Below are 15,076 nucleotides of genomic sequence, written 5' to 3'. Positions count from 1 at the left end.
TAATATTATTATATTGATGATCGATTATTAATTTGAACTAGATAGTAATAGTATAAATACAAATATTAATTTCAAATAATAACAAAAATCAAATGCTATATATTTTCAATAAAAAAAAAATCGGTTCAAACCAAAATCAGTTCAATATTTCCATCAATAAAAATAACCAATCATATTATCGAAAACAATATTATAATATAACATAGTATCAATTAATTATTAAAGATTAATCATCGATGAAACAAAATGAAAACAAAATGAAATCAAAATCGTCTAAAAACAAACAAAAAAAGTAACAAACAAATTCCGAATAAATTTCAATTTCGATTCGTCCGACTGTATAAAAAAAAAAACAAAAAAGAGAGAAAAGACAATCCGAGAATAATAAGAATAATAATAATAATAATATATAATTTAATTACGACCATATCAATGTCGTAAAAACTAAATGAAAGGATGAGAGTGGAAAAGGGTAGAAGGGGTGAAGGGTGAAGGAGACAGGGGGGAAGAGGGGCGTGGACGAGATAGGGGTTGTAGAGACCGTAAGAAAAATACTTAAGTCGAACGAGATAACGTTCACGATTAAGATTCAATCGGTTAGATGCCCCGGCAAGTAATCAAGAAAAACCCCGCCCACTTCTCTCCCAACCGAGGCAAACGATTTGCAAGTTGAACGCGATTTAACTTTCAAATGGAACCAAAGCCACGCGGATCGATTCCTCGTGGTACTTTTTCCCCTTCACTCCCCCCTACCCCCTTACCCTTTTCCAACCCCCTTCACCCCACTCTCACCCTTTCACCGACCCTCTTTTTCTCTCTATCTTTCTTTTCTTTTCTTTTCTTTTCTTTTTTCTTACGATTGTATAGAGGAATATAGGATAAAAAAGAAGGTTTGTAATCAGCCACCTTCCGACAAATCTACCCAAGTGGAAAAGATTAAATCCGTCGTTATCGAATCCATTCTATTTCTTTTTCTACTTCTTCTTCTTCTTCTTCTTTTTGTTTTTATTCTTGAAAACATTGTCTCTCGCGTCCACTCGTCCGAAAACAAATTTGTGCGATTTCAGGAATTATCATTAAGGGATCAACACCATACCGACACTTTGATGCTTGATCACGATAGTATGAGATAGATAAAAGGAATTAAAAAGAAAATTGTTCTTTTGACGTATCTGAAATAATATTGTGTCTGTTTGTGTGTATGTTGTGTGTGTGTGTGTGTGAGTATTTTTATTTCTTTTTAATCAATCTCTCGAAGGATAGACAATTTTTAATGAAATCTCGTATAACTTCGTGTTATAATAATATAATAATATTATTTATTTAAATAGAAAATAATAGAAGAAAATAATATAAATTCTTATATTGTTCACATTGGCTAGGATAGTGATTGAATAATGATCATTTTAAAAATATTTTATAATCTATTTTGTATCTAAAATAATATTCAGAATATTTTAAATTTTTCTCGAAGGATAGACAATTTTTAATGCAATCTCGTAACTTCGTGTTATAATAATATAATATTATTTATTTAAATAGAAAATAATATAAGAAGAAGAAGAAGAAAATAATATAAATTCTTATATTGTTCACATTGGCTAGGATAGTGATTGAATAATGATCATTTTAAAAATATTTTATAATCTATTTTGTATCTATAAAATAATATTCAGAATATTTAAAATTTTTCTCGAAGAATAGACAATTTTTAATGCAATCTCGTATAACTTCGTGTTATAATAATATAATAATATTATTTATTTAAATAGAAAATAATAAAGAAGATGAAGAAGATGAAGAAAATAATATAAATTTTTATATTATTCATTGGCTAGGATAGTGATTGAATAATGATCGTTTTAAAAAATATAATCTATTTTGTATCTAAAATAATATTCAGAAATTTTAAATTTTTCTCGAAGGAGACAATTTTTATTGCAATCTCGTAACTTCGTGTATAATAAAAAATATTATTTAATTAAAATAATATAATATAAATTCTTATATTGTTCACATTGTGAGGCTAATCTAATATTAACTCTTGTATCGATTGTTATTTTTTTTAATCTTTTTTCTTTCCCTACTATGACTTACTTTTTGCTTATCGTTGAAAAAAATGTTGAAGAATAGTGATTGAATAATGAATAACAATAGAAAAGCTTTAACCACCCTTCGTGACAGTTTCTCTGATCGAACCCTCGAAAATGGTGATTACGTAAAGTACTGTTCTTCAAGAAAAGAAAGGAAAAGGTAGAGAGAGAGAGAGAGAATCGATTTAAATAAAGAAAAATTGCTATTGTATTCTTATTAGATTTACATAAACGATCGATATATAAAAAGCCACTTTTTTTATCTATATTTATTATATATTTGTTTATTAAATTCTTTTCCATTAATTCGACGAATCTTTTCAGCTACTTGTAATCGTACCTTTTAATTAAAATCAATTACATGAAAACAAAAAAATATATTTATATTGGAAAAAACTTTTTATTCAACGTCTTGCATCCGATCAATTATTAATAATAATAATAATAATAATATAATAAGAAAAATGTTTAACGTGAAAAAATAGAGGGGGTGTTACATTGATGTGTGAAGATTTCTAACTCAAAAAAAAAAGAAGGAAAAATAGATGGGCAAAGAATTTAAATTGTGGGTAAAAAAAAAATGCTTCAATTACAACGATTACAATTCTAACGCGAAGAAAAAAAAGGAACGGAATAAAATGCTTCGGTTGGTGACTTTTTTATTCGATGCTATTATCAAAATGGGATACGAGATGAATTATTATCGCAAAACTTTTCTCGTATGAAAGAATAATCCTATTAAAAATATTCTAATAACAACAATTTATAAGAATCAATAGTTTAAAACATTTAACTTTTGATAATCGTGTAATTTTAATCGAATGAGAAATTATTGAAAAGAATCGTCGAAAGAAAAGTGGCTGGAGAACAGATTACTTTCTTTTTTTTTAAACTTCAACCCGAAAAATAGTGCGACACGTGATTAATTTGTGCGAATCAAGAGGAAAAAAAACAACAAAAGAAAAGAAAAAAACAGATTAAAATGTAAAAAAAATATACGAGCGAGAATTAAATTGAAAGAAATAATAATAATAATAATAATAAAATAAAATCGCAGAAGAAGAAAAATACGCGGATGACAATTCTTATGCGAATGCGAAGAAAATATTCTTAAATAAAGAAAAAGAAAAAGAAAAAAAGAAGAACAACAAGAAAAAAAGGAAAATTAATATTTGTATTAAAAAAAAAACAACAAAATAAAAAAGAAAGGAAGAGAAAAAAAATCTAGGAAAATGAATAACAAATTTCTGTCGTGGGATATGAAGGGACAAAAAAAATTAAAAAAAGAAGAAATTAGGATCTAACCGTTAGAACGAATCGATTTGTGTCATTTCTATAGCAAAAGACAGAGACAGAGAGAGAGAGAGAGAGAAAAAAAAAAGGAATAAAATACAAAATTATTCGATTGCCTTTCGATAACAGATAGATAACGAACACTATCCTGTTACCAAGAGAGGTCAAATGGTCCTAACAAATCGATTAATGTCCTTCTTCTGCCACCAACAGAATCCCTGCGAATGACTGTTTTTTTCGGATGATATATATGGTTGGAAGAACGAATCCTATAATGTCCGGTAACACCTACTGGAAAATCGATTATTTAAATTTTCATCAAATTTATTCGGTCTCGACATTTTATCTTTTGGTTAAAAAAAATAAAAGAAAGAAAGAAAGAAAAAAAAACAAGTAAAAGAAGAAAATAAGAGAGAGAAGGAATAAATAAGAATAAAGAAGAAGGAATTTTCACGGATGTGATTCGATTTGAAAAAGAAAAAGAAAAAGAAGAAGAATGAGAGAACAAAAAATGGGAAGGGGAGGGGGTGGGAGAGGGTGGGAGAGGGGGAGTATTACCAAAGAACGAAACTAGAATCTCAGAGGATCCTTCTTCCTGGTAAAGGAAAAACTTTTCGGATCGAGGTTACTTACTTTTTTTTTTTTCTTTAAGGATTTTCTTACGTCAAGCCAGCAAATTTCCAAGTCGCTTCATCATCGTCCTTCCCATCAGTCATGAAGAAAAGGAACGTTTCCCGCAGGATTCCTAGGACTACCGGTAAAGCTTAGCTCCTTTCCTCTCCCCCTGCTCACCCCCCCATTCACCACCAGCATCCTTCCAGGAAAAAAAGTACCTACGTTCTAAAAGTATCACGATAAGGAAAAAGAAAGAAAAGAACAAAAAAAGGATGGATTTTCGTTAGAGAAAAATCGTAGAAAAGAAAAGAATAAGAGAGAGAGAGAGAGAAGGTTTTTGATAAAAAATATAAAAGATAAGATAGGTGAGTATCAAACAATAAAACTCTTTCTGTTGTGAACTTATTTGAGACATTTTTTTTGTTTTCTTCTTTACCAACGAAAGCTGTTTGTGTGTGTGTATCTTCATTTATTAAATTCTTCCAGATAGTAATAAAGGAAGATTAAGTTTAATGCTGGGTGGTGTGTCTTCCTTTTTAAGAAACATTTTTCTTTTTATCATAGATTCATCTGCAATTATATTATCTACATATTTTTTCAATATAATCTAGTTTAAATAAATAAAAGTATATATATATATATACTTTTATTAATTAACATTTATTATTTAACAGTATTATACATTTATAATTTACTATTTAACAGTATATATATATATATATATATACATATTATTATTATTATTTAACAGTATATACATTTATAATTTATTATTTAACATATATATATACTGTTCTTATATATAGTTTTATTTATTATATATTGAATAAATTTTTAATTTGATAAAATAATAACTTAAACAATGGAAAAATATATATATATATGAAAATAATTATCATCAAATTACAAATGAAATTTCTCAATTTCTAATACACTAATATATTTGATAAAGTTATGATAATAAAGATTCTCAATGAATGTTATATTCTACAGATTAAAGAAGAAAATTCAAAATGCAATAAGTAAGAGAAGAATGTATAAAGTAAATATTAAGTAGAATAAATCACAGCAACTTTACTTTATACATTATAAAAGAAATAGAAAAATATAGAAAGTTAGGTATCTATGTATGTATAAACCTTTGACGTGTATTATACTGTGTCGATAGAAGAGAACTTTTGAATTTTCCATTAGGAACATTGCAAGAGGTAGTAGAATGCATTTATCAGCAAACACACAGACACACCATATTGATCTAACTTTCTCGTTCTTCTTCTTCTTCATCCCCCCTATTTTCATTCTCTCTCTCTCTCTCTCTTCTTATTGTTAGCAAAGAGAAGAATAAGCATCCCTTTTTGGTATCCAAACTTAGGACAAGCTTTTCTTACCTTTTCACTGTGAAATTTCTAAACGTGAGAACGTCTTATATAATTCTTAAACGTAAATTAAGTTTTAGAATAATATTAACATCAATTAGATTAAATAGTATATTAAATGATTCCTTTTCATTTTTGCCATGACACACTTTTTCTTCAAAACAAGAACTTTAATTACCTGTAGACCACTTATTAAGATAAATAATTTTTACCTTGAAGAAGAAATCCGTAATCTTGGGGAAAACTCAATTGCTTCGTTTCTGAAAAAAGTAAATACAGAAAACAAATTAAATTTGTCGTTTTGTTTCATTTCAAACACTTAATTTTATATTTCTTTTTATAACTTAGTTTATTTCACTGACTGAGGAAAAATTGATAATAGAAATGAACACGATATAATAAATAATAAATGAAGAGGAAATTAATAAAAGTGTTTATACGTTTAAATTAATAACTTACGTTTTTACGTACTTGTTTTTTCTTTTAATCAATCATTAATATTCGTTGTACTTTCTTTTTTCGTAACTAATAAACGTTGTAATTATTTTCTTCGAACAACTTGACATCTAACCTCACTCGTTGTCAACTTCACATTTAACTATGTGCTGTCCGATGCGCCATCTGGTGGTTTGTTTTGGAATTTTTGTGCATTTTTTAATGCACATTCATACTTTTATCACCAGATACTTCAAAAGTTAATACTTTATTTTTTTTAATATAATCATTCTGAAAAATAATCTTAAATAGAAATTCATTTCATATTTTTAAATATTATTTACACGTTTAATAAGAAACTAATAAAAATAAATTATTAATCAAAATATTATCTTATAAAATATTTTACAAAATTTGAGTATTTTCATGCTTGTTAATCTTAAATAATTCGGGTTACTGTACTTGAGTAAATATTTATGTATTTTCAAGAGACGATGAACGAGAGAAATTCCTTTCTAGTTTCTAGCCCAATTTGTAGGAAAGTTAAAACAACCACCCCCCCTCCGTTCTCCTTTCCCTTTTCCTTTAAACTCACCCGTTCTCTTTCTCTCCTTCTTCGAAATTACGAGCAGCTAAATCTTGCGGTAATAACGCAATTCCATTACTATAACACCATTTTGGATAGTGTAACGGAGGTAATATAACGTTTAGTGGCACCGGCTACATTCCAGAAGCATACATTTTCCTAATAATTAATGTTACGAAACATATAATTATTATTTTTCACTTTTACCAATTTATATTTGTAGTAATGTTTATCTTATTTGAAATATAACGTATTAATTATTATTTCTTCAATTAAATGATACTATTATTATATTTAATCATCGATCAATAAATTCTTTTCGAATAATAACATACAAAATCAAAAACAATAATAATAATAATAATCGATTGAAATTAATATAATAAATGTTTATTATTCTATAAAAAAAAAGAAAGATTAAATTAAAATAATAAAAGATAATGATATTCGAAGGTAATAATAAAATGAAAATCTCGATTATAATAATCGAATTAATTTTGAGAAATATAAAATGGAGGAGGGAGGAGGGAGGAGGGTGGGTGATTAAATTAAAATGGTACAAACTTATACCTTTCTATCTTGTAAAGAAATAATAATAGCAAAGATCTTCCGATCAAGGAAATCTTAAATGGCTGGTTCCATTATAAATGGTCCTTGGAGATTTACATTCCTTTCTACCCAGTCATTCTCGGTTATACCTTATGGCAATTTGCCTTGGCTCTTCTTTTTAGAAAAGAGAAAATACCAGCCGACCTTTTAACGATCAATTCGTAAAATTGCCAGAGAGGAAAGCGTTAGGGCGAGATACGGAATGTCTTTATTATGCCAATGGTCCATTGATTTCCATTGTTCGACCCTTCTTCAATTCCATGGACGACTCATGGAAACAGTTTGTCTAAAGAAAATAGTACGATAAAATAGATTGTCATCGTTTTACGAATTCCTTTATAACAATGCCAATCGTAAAATAATATATTTTATATTATTAGACATTACGGTACGTTATATTTTATTCTTAAATTTAATATATCGATCGTAATACAAACTTTTTCGATTAATATTTATTATCCTATCAATATTTATATTAAAATATTATTAGATATACTATTTGTGTTTCTTTTTTTATTTTATCGATATACGACACTTCAATAAAATATTACTTTTATTATAAACAAATATTCGAAATATATTATTTTATTATTTAATTTAGAAAATACTTATCAAATAAATATAATTATTATATAAAATAAATATAATTATTAATTATATTTAATTAAAATATATGAATAATTATAATAAATAAATATAATTATTAATATATTTTATATTGATATAAAAAAAACACTGAGAATTGTATATAATTAAATATAATTATTTATATATATATTTTTCATTTAGGAATAATTCATGAAATTTTATTTACAGTATATGCGTAACCGTCGTCGTTCTTAATGTCCACTTCCGGTCACCCCAAACACATCAAATGGCGCCTTGGGTAAAAAGAGTCTTCATTCACATTCTTCCACGTTTATTGGTGATGAGAAGACCAACCTACAAATTCGATACGAATAGGTACGTAATCATTCGATTAAAAACGATCGATTTGTCATCTCGAAAATAACAAATGCAATACAAGGTTTCGATATTAAAAATATATATATCCGTATATAAATATTACAACTTTAAAAATAGTATCCTTATTATATATCAATATTAATTAATAATTTTATAATATTAATAATTAATTTTGTTTAAATTGTACCCTTGTTTTTTTTTTCAAATGAAAAATAATAGAATCCTAAGATTTTAGATTTTTGTTTCTCTTCTCATAAACAAATTTCTCTTTTCATTTCTCTCACAAGTCCCCCCCCCACCCCCATTTCTAAATCGCGTCGCGTTCATCATCGTCATCCTATTTTGCGACGTCGTTCTATTTGCTAGAAAAACAAAAAAAAAAAACCACGTAGAAAACTCTAGTAAGTAGTATTTACAGAATCCTACCGCTTTTCTAACGATTTTCTTTTCTCTCTCTCCCTCTCTCTCTCTCTCTCTTTTCTTATTTTTCTCCTTCTTCCTCTTCTTCTTCTTCTTCTTCTTCATCCTGGTTTCCTTTACCCGTTCTTCCAACCACCAACACCCATTTTTCCTATCTTTCTTTCTTTCTTTTTTCGTCCCACAGGTACACATCTGGCAGAGTACTGATGAGAACGGTTAGAGGGAAAGAGAAAACTTGCTATTACCCTTATCATCCGTCTACTCACGATGAGTCCGAAGAACATTTTACACCTAAGAGGTTCCACAGTCGACCAACTTCCAAAGAGGATCTCTCACCTTCGAGGTAAATACCAAGGATTCATTGAAAAACCTCTTTTCTTCTTCCTTTTTTCTTTTTTTTTTTCTTCTTTTCCTTTCCCGACTTAACTTCGAGGATATAAAAGATGACGCCTTTGTGATAATAATTGCTTCAAAAAGTTAGAAACTATATAAGAAACTAAGAGTCAAAAAGAAAACAAATGTAATAAGATCGTAACGACTACTCCCCCCCCCACCCCCACTTCACCCCTCCGTTCTTTTTTTTCTCGACTGTTCGTAATTTTCAAATTAACGGTAAATTTATGGAAGTTTTGTTTCAATGGATGGTCGAGCAGAGGGGATTAGAATTCACAAAACTTTCCCATTCGATGAGAAAGAAGAGTGGGGGTGAGTGAAGGGTAGTATGGGGGTCAATTTTATCGATAAAATAAACCGAAACTCGTTCGCGTGTTTTTCTCTCGAATAATATTCATTTTGATATACATTTTCTTTATCCATTTTGTCATTTTGTTTTATCGTTGATTATTTTTCATTTTCGATAATCTTCTTTATACTTTTTACTCGTTTTCGAATAAAAATGTATTAAGAAAAAAAGAATAAAAAATAGAAACAAATTATTCTTTAACAACAACAACAACAACAATAATAACAATATCTTTGATTCGAACAATAATACCGAAATCGGATCATGCAAAGTAACGTTGTAGTACTCGATCATTTTCAATGTAAGTCCGGAATAGGAATCCTATGATCGCGTGCACATCAATTGCACAAACACGGATCTCTGTTTAAATCTATTCACCATATATGTGTTAGATTGTTAGATATGTATATACATATATGTATATACACATATACAATAGCTTAACGTTGCACTTCGTAGAATATTACTGTACACACATCGGTTAAACACTCAGGTATTTTCATCGGTGATTTTCAAATGCAACGCACGATTAAACAAGTGTTGTAACACGAAAAATATATAACCACAAACTTTCTCTCTCTCTTTGTCTCACTTTTGAATACTTTTTTTCCGTTTCATCGGTTAGGTAAAAAACCACTCGTATCAAAAGAAATTATTTCCAATCTCTTTTTCTTTTTCTTTTTTTTTTTTTTTTTTTTTTCAAACGATCATCGTAATTAAATTGCCAAGCTATTAAACACGACCCATATGGGACGTTAAATTCAATTTCATTTCCACATGAATTCTCGACGCTGCGTAAATTCGATGCTATCGAAAACACGCTGCTTTATAGTGTCGAAATAAAAGTAAATTTCTTTTTTTTTTTTGGTTGGGTAGGAGAGGGGGGAGTAAGGGAAAGGGGAGTAAATTTTCCCAGCTCTACGATGAAATCGAGCTGGGGCACCAAACGAATTCGATTAACTATGCGAATGCTATTAAATTGTAATAATAGTAGTAGTATAGTAATCGATTAAAGGAATCCATCTCTCTCTCTCTCACTCTCTCTCTCTCACTCTCTCTCTCTTTTTCACTCTTCTTCAATTTCTAATATAATAATAATAAATTCTTTCAATTTAACCTTTCTGTCTATTAATTCAGTTAATTTTATTTCCAATCGAAATGATTATACTCCACTCCGACCCTCCCCCTCTCCACTGTATATATTACAAAGCAGTATTAAGTTTCCTTCGGTGTATTTACGATTTATTTTGAAAATGGTGGACAAGTTTTCGTTGTTTCGAGAAAATTTGTGAGGTTAGGATATTAGTCGAAAAAAAGAAAAAATATATTTATAATAGATAGATTTTTGTCTCTTTTTTTTCTTTATATATAAGTATTATCTTGCGTTATATACACGAACCGTTTATTTTGAAAATGATGCATAAATCGATTTTTCGTTATTTCGAGAAAATTTGAGGTTAGGATATTATCGATTCATTAAAAATATCAATTAAATTATGTCAAGTTTTGTAATGTTTTTTATTAACTAACTTATCAATATGATTTTTGATTATATAAATTTGTTTTTTCTTTTTTTTAGACGAATTTAAATAAAATAATAATATATTTATGAGGCTGTAAAAAAATAATGAATTTACACCATTTTCATAATCGATCGTTACGAAATTTTGATTAGAACAAAACATCTGACATTTTTTATGATTTTAAATATATAAATTAGTTATAAATTATAAAATTTTATCTTAAATTAATCGCGAATCGTGTGATATTTTATTAAAAAAAAACAAAAATAAATATTCTTACATTATTTTCAAAATAAACGATATATATCGAAGATAATTTAAAATCAAACACACTCGATAGTTTAACAAAATGAAAAGTTTAAACCGGTGAACAAAGTTTAGATTCGAATTTTACTCGGAAAAAACGAGACTCGCCAAATAAATTGAATTACTCTTTTCAGAAAAGAAAAGTATTTCCACCTCTATCATTTACTTGCTTATGTAGTAATATTACTACTTTGGAAAAGTTGTTACACGTTTTCCAAACTTCTCTAAGATGTGAGAAACTCTACGTGGGAGGAACGTAGAAAAGGATCTGAACAATTTTCATCTTCTTTAAGATCTATAGTGTCGACATCTTTTCTTTTCTTTTCTTTTCTTTTTTTTTCTTACTCTAACACGACGATCATAATTCTTACCTTTTATCAAATATTTCACATTGAAAGAGATAACTGATCGATCATTATGAGATTTAATTCGTGATTAATTATTTGTCAGATTATTTTAATGATTTTACTTTGAAAATATTCGTTTTTTTGTTTACGCGTTTTTTTTTTACGTTAAAAGACAAATAATTATAATTATATAAGATAGAAAAAAGTATGACGAAATATATTCGAGCACGAATACATACAAAACAGGAACACGCGTTAAATAATTTCTCTTTTCTGATCGAAAAAAAAAAAAAAAAAAAAAAAACAGATACATCGTGAATTTTAACAAGAATTTTTTCGACTCGATGTAAAAATGAAAAAAACAAAAAGCAACCAGGAATTTTTACTTTCACCATTCCGCGCTATTAAATAGCTTAAAAACTGGAATGAAATTGGTGATAGGGCGGAAGGGGCAGGGGCGGGGCAGGGGCGGGGCAGAGAGGAGGTAGGGAGGGGAGGAGGCTGAAAAAAAAGGGAAGAAAAATCTAGGTATCGGGAAAATGATCGATGTTACGATAGAGATATATCGATTTATAAAATACGAGGTGGTTTACCGCATCGCGAAAAAAAGTTTTACGCCAATTTAATAATCGGATATATCCGCTTTAAATTGATATTAAAGTGCATTCGTGCTAATCGATAATAATCTATTAAACTTTATCGAATAACAATATATATATTATATACGAGGTGTATGAAATTTTATTAATTAAGCGATTATTAGATTAGAACGGTAATTAATTACTTCCGGACGAGTAATATAAACGTCATCCTTCAATATAAATAATAATAATAATAATAATAATAATAATAATAACAATAAAATGATAATTATAATAATAATAATAATGTTATTATTAATAATACCAATGATAATAATACGAAATATTCTATTGAAAGACGAAAAGAAAAAAAAAGGGGGGCGGGGGGCAGGGGGCAGGGGGCAGAGAAGGAGGAGGGAGGGATTTCTTAATTAATTCTTAATTTCTTCCATTAATTATTTTCTAATAATTAATAATACTAATCGAATATTGTAAAATGCTTTTTGTTTTCTTTTTTTGGTATAAAAAGTTTAACGGACGGTGCGAGATTCGGTGGAAGCTGTCTCATTCATGGACCACCATTACCCCCCTTACCTATTCGTGGCGAATGCGAGGATCTTTCTGTACCTGGTGAAGCTGGAATCGAGGAAGTTAAAAGTCCAGTTTTAAGAAATCCCCCAGCATTTTCACATTCACGTTGTCCACCAGAAATTCACAGATCGTGCCTCTGTGTACGCTTCATAGCGGAACATACGAAAATGTTGGAAGATTCGACCAAGGTAATACATTTTTATTTATTATACAATTCATTGAAATTATAATCTTATATGTAGATATATGTTATCGTTAAAGTGAGCTTTTTCCTTTCCATAATTGAAAAATATTTTTCTTTTTTTGGATAGAATTAATTTATTCGTTAATATTAAATTCGTTAATATTAAATTGGTTGATTAAGTATTGCATAATGTGGAGGTTTTGTAGTATTATTTTATCGCTAATTTTTATCTATTAACCAGTGAATTATAATTGTGTTAAAATAAAAAATCTTTTTTTTACTCACAGAAAAAAAAACTGTAAAAATATATATATATATACAAAAGTAGTTAAAAATTAATAATAAAATAATATTACCCAATCCTTATTATAGATTACATATAAACCAATTAAAAAATATTAAAGAATGAATTATAATTGTACTAAAAAAAAAAAAATATCTTTTCACCCATAGAAAAAAAATTCACATTAAAATGTATATATACAAAAGTAGTTAAAAATTATTGATAAAATAATACTACTAAATTTCTCTATTATTATATTACTTATCAACCAATTAAAATATTAAGAATGAATTATAATTGTATTAAAAAAAAAAAAAGGAAAAAATCCTTTTTACTCACAGAAAATAAAAATCAGATAGAAGTTAAGTAGATAAAAATTATTAAAATAATATAACCTAATTTTTATATTATACATTACTTATCAGCCAATTGAAATATTAACGAATCGATTAATTGTATTAAAAAAAAAAAGAAAAAAAAATAAATATCTTTTTCACCCATAGAAAAAAAAATTCACTTTAAAATGTATATATATATATATACAAAAGTAGTTAACAATTATTGGTTAAATAATACTACTAAATTCCTATATTATATATATTACATATCAACCAATTAAAATATTAAAGAATGAATTATAATTGTATTAAAAAAAAAAAAAAAAAAAAAATCCTTTTTGCTCACAGAAAAAAAAATCAGATAAAAATTATTAATAAAACAATATTACCTAATTTTTATATTATACATTACTTATCAACCAATTGAAATATTAACGAATCAATTAATTGTATTTAAAAAACAAAAACAAAAAATCTTTTTTACTCACAGAAAAAACAAAATCAGATAAAAGTGTTAAGTAGATAAAAATTATTAATAAAATAATATTACCTAATCCTTATATTATACATTATTTATCAACCAATTGAAATATTAACGAACCAATTAATTGTATTAAAAAAAAAAAAAAGAAAAAAATACCCTTTTTCACCCATAACAAAAAAAAACAAAAAGAAAACAAAACAAATATTAATCAATTCAACAGGTTAAAGAGGATTGGAAATACGTAGCAATGGTCCTCGACAGATTATTCCTATGGATCTTCACGTTAGCCGTATTAGTCGGTACAGCAGGAATAATATTACAAGCACCAACGTTGTACGACGATCGTGTACCTATCGATAAGAAATTCAGCGAATTCGCAACGACGACGGTTGTTAAATGTCCGCCACAGTAGTCCATACCCGAGCCCTGCACCGTAGAAAAAACTTAAAAGGGCCGAAAACAACACGTTTAATAATAATAATTCGGTAGACTTTCCACAAAACGCAATTTGTTTTTCCAGCCCCCCCCTAAAACAAATCATCACATTTGACGATCCATTTTTTTTCATTAGGAATGTCACCGAAAAAAAAAAGTGAAACTGTTACACCTTTAAACGACACGGTCCTCGAAACATTTTTACGGCGATAGGGCTCGATATATATTATTCATCGTTATCGATAACGATGATTGATAATGATTTTCTTTTTATCAACAACAAAAAATAAAATCATTATTACATCACATAAATAACCCCATAACCCCATAACCCCCGAGTAAGAAACTTTTTTCCACGTTCTCTCTTTCTCTATCTCTTTCTCTCGTTCGTTCATTCGTTCATTCATTTGTTCATTCATTCGTAACTTTCATTTTGTACTTTAACATTTTCAAAAATAATTCACTGAATTCGTCATATTCGTCAAACACATACACACACACATGAATCATATATATATATAAATATATTTCTATTTTATCACGAAGTATACGTATGATTTCATCATCAAATAAATAAATAAAAATAAATAATTAATTAATAAATATTAATGAGAGTGATTTGAGAAAGAGACAGAGGGGGAGGAGGGGGGTGTGAGAAAGAAGTCAACGTATTTGAAACCTAATTGCATTACGCATACATACGTAGGGGTAGGGGGTGGGGGGGGAGGTGCGTTCGTGTAAAGCGTGTTAATACGAAGCTGCCAGTTAATTATATTCGTGTTTAGAAAAAAAAAAACTAAAAATAAAAGGAAACACATCAAACAGCTAACTATACTTTAAAACGGTACTATAACATTTATTAGCGTGTT

General features: G+C 27.8%; 1 protein-coding gene and 1 long non-coding RNA gene across 2 annotated transcripts in view; one reads left to right on the top strand and one right to left on the bottom strand.

Moving 5' to 3' along the window:
- The window catches only part of LOC122518102 (acetylcholine receptor subunit alpha-like), a gene marked incomplete at its 5' end in the record, with an annotated part of 52,972 nt that extends 38,698 nt beyond the window's left edge, over positions 1-14,274 (top strand). The window contains 4 exon segments of the mRNA XM_043636793.1: positions 7,824-7,970; positions 8,578-8,736; positions 12,422-12,671; positions 13,993-14,274. Of these exon segments, the coding sequence (XP_043492728.1) occupies positions 7,824-7,970; positions 8,578-8,736; positions 12,422-12,671; positions 13,993-14,184 (748 nt within the window).
- On the bottom strand, positions 4,390-6,016 carry LOC122518103. Its single transcript, XR_006303978.1, has 3 exons — positions 5,837-6,016; positions 5,141-5,637; positions 4,390-4,571 (listed from the first exon to the last, which is right to left on the bottom strand). It is a non-coding gene; the product is annotated as an uncharacterized LOC122518103 (long non-coding RNA).
- Positions 14,275-15,076: the final 802 nt, after the last annotated feature.

This window comes from Polistes fuscatus, unplaced genomic scaffold (genome assembly GCF_010416935.1).
Source record: "Polistes fuscatus isolate 324 unplaced genomic scaffold, CU_Pfus_HIC Scaffold23, whole genome shotgun sequence".
Lineage (NCBI taxonomy): Eukaryota > Metazoa > Arthropoda > Insecta > Hymenoptera > Vespidae > Polistes > Polistes fuscatus.
This window is presented reverse-complemented; position numbering and strand designations above follow the sequence as displayed.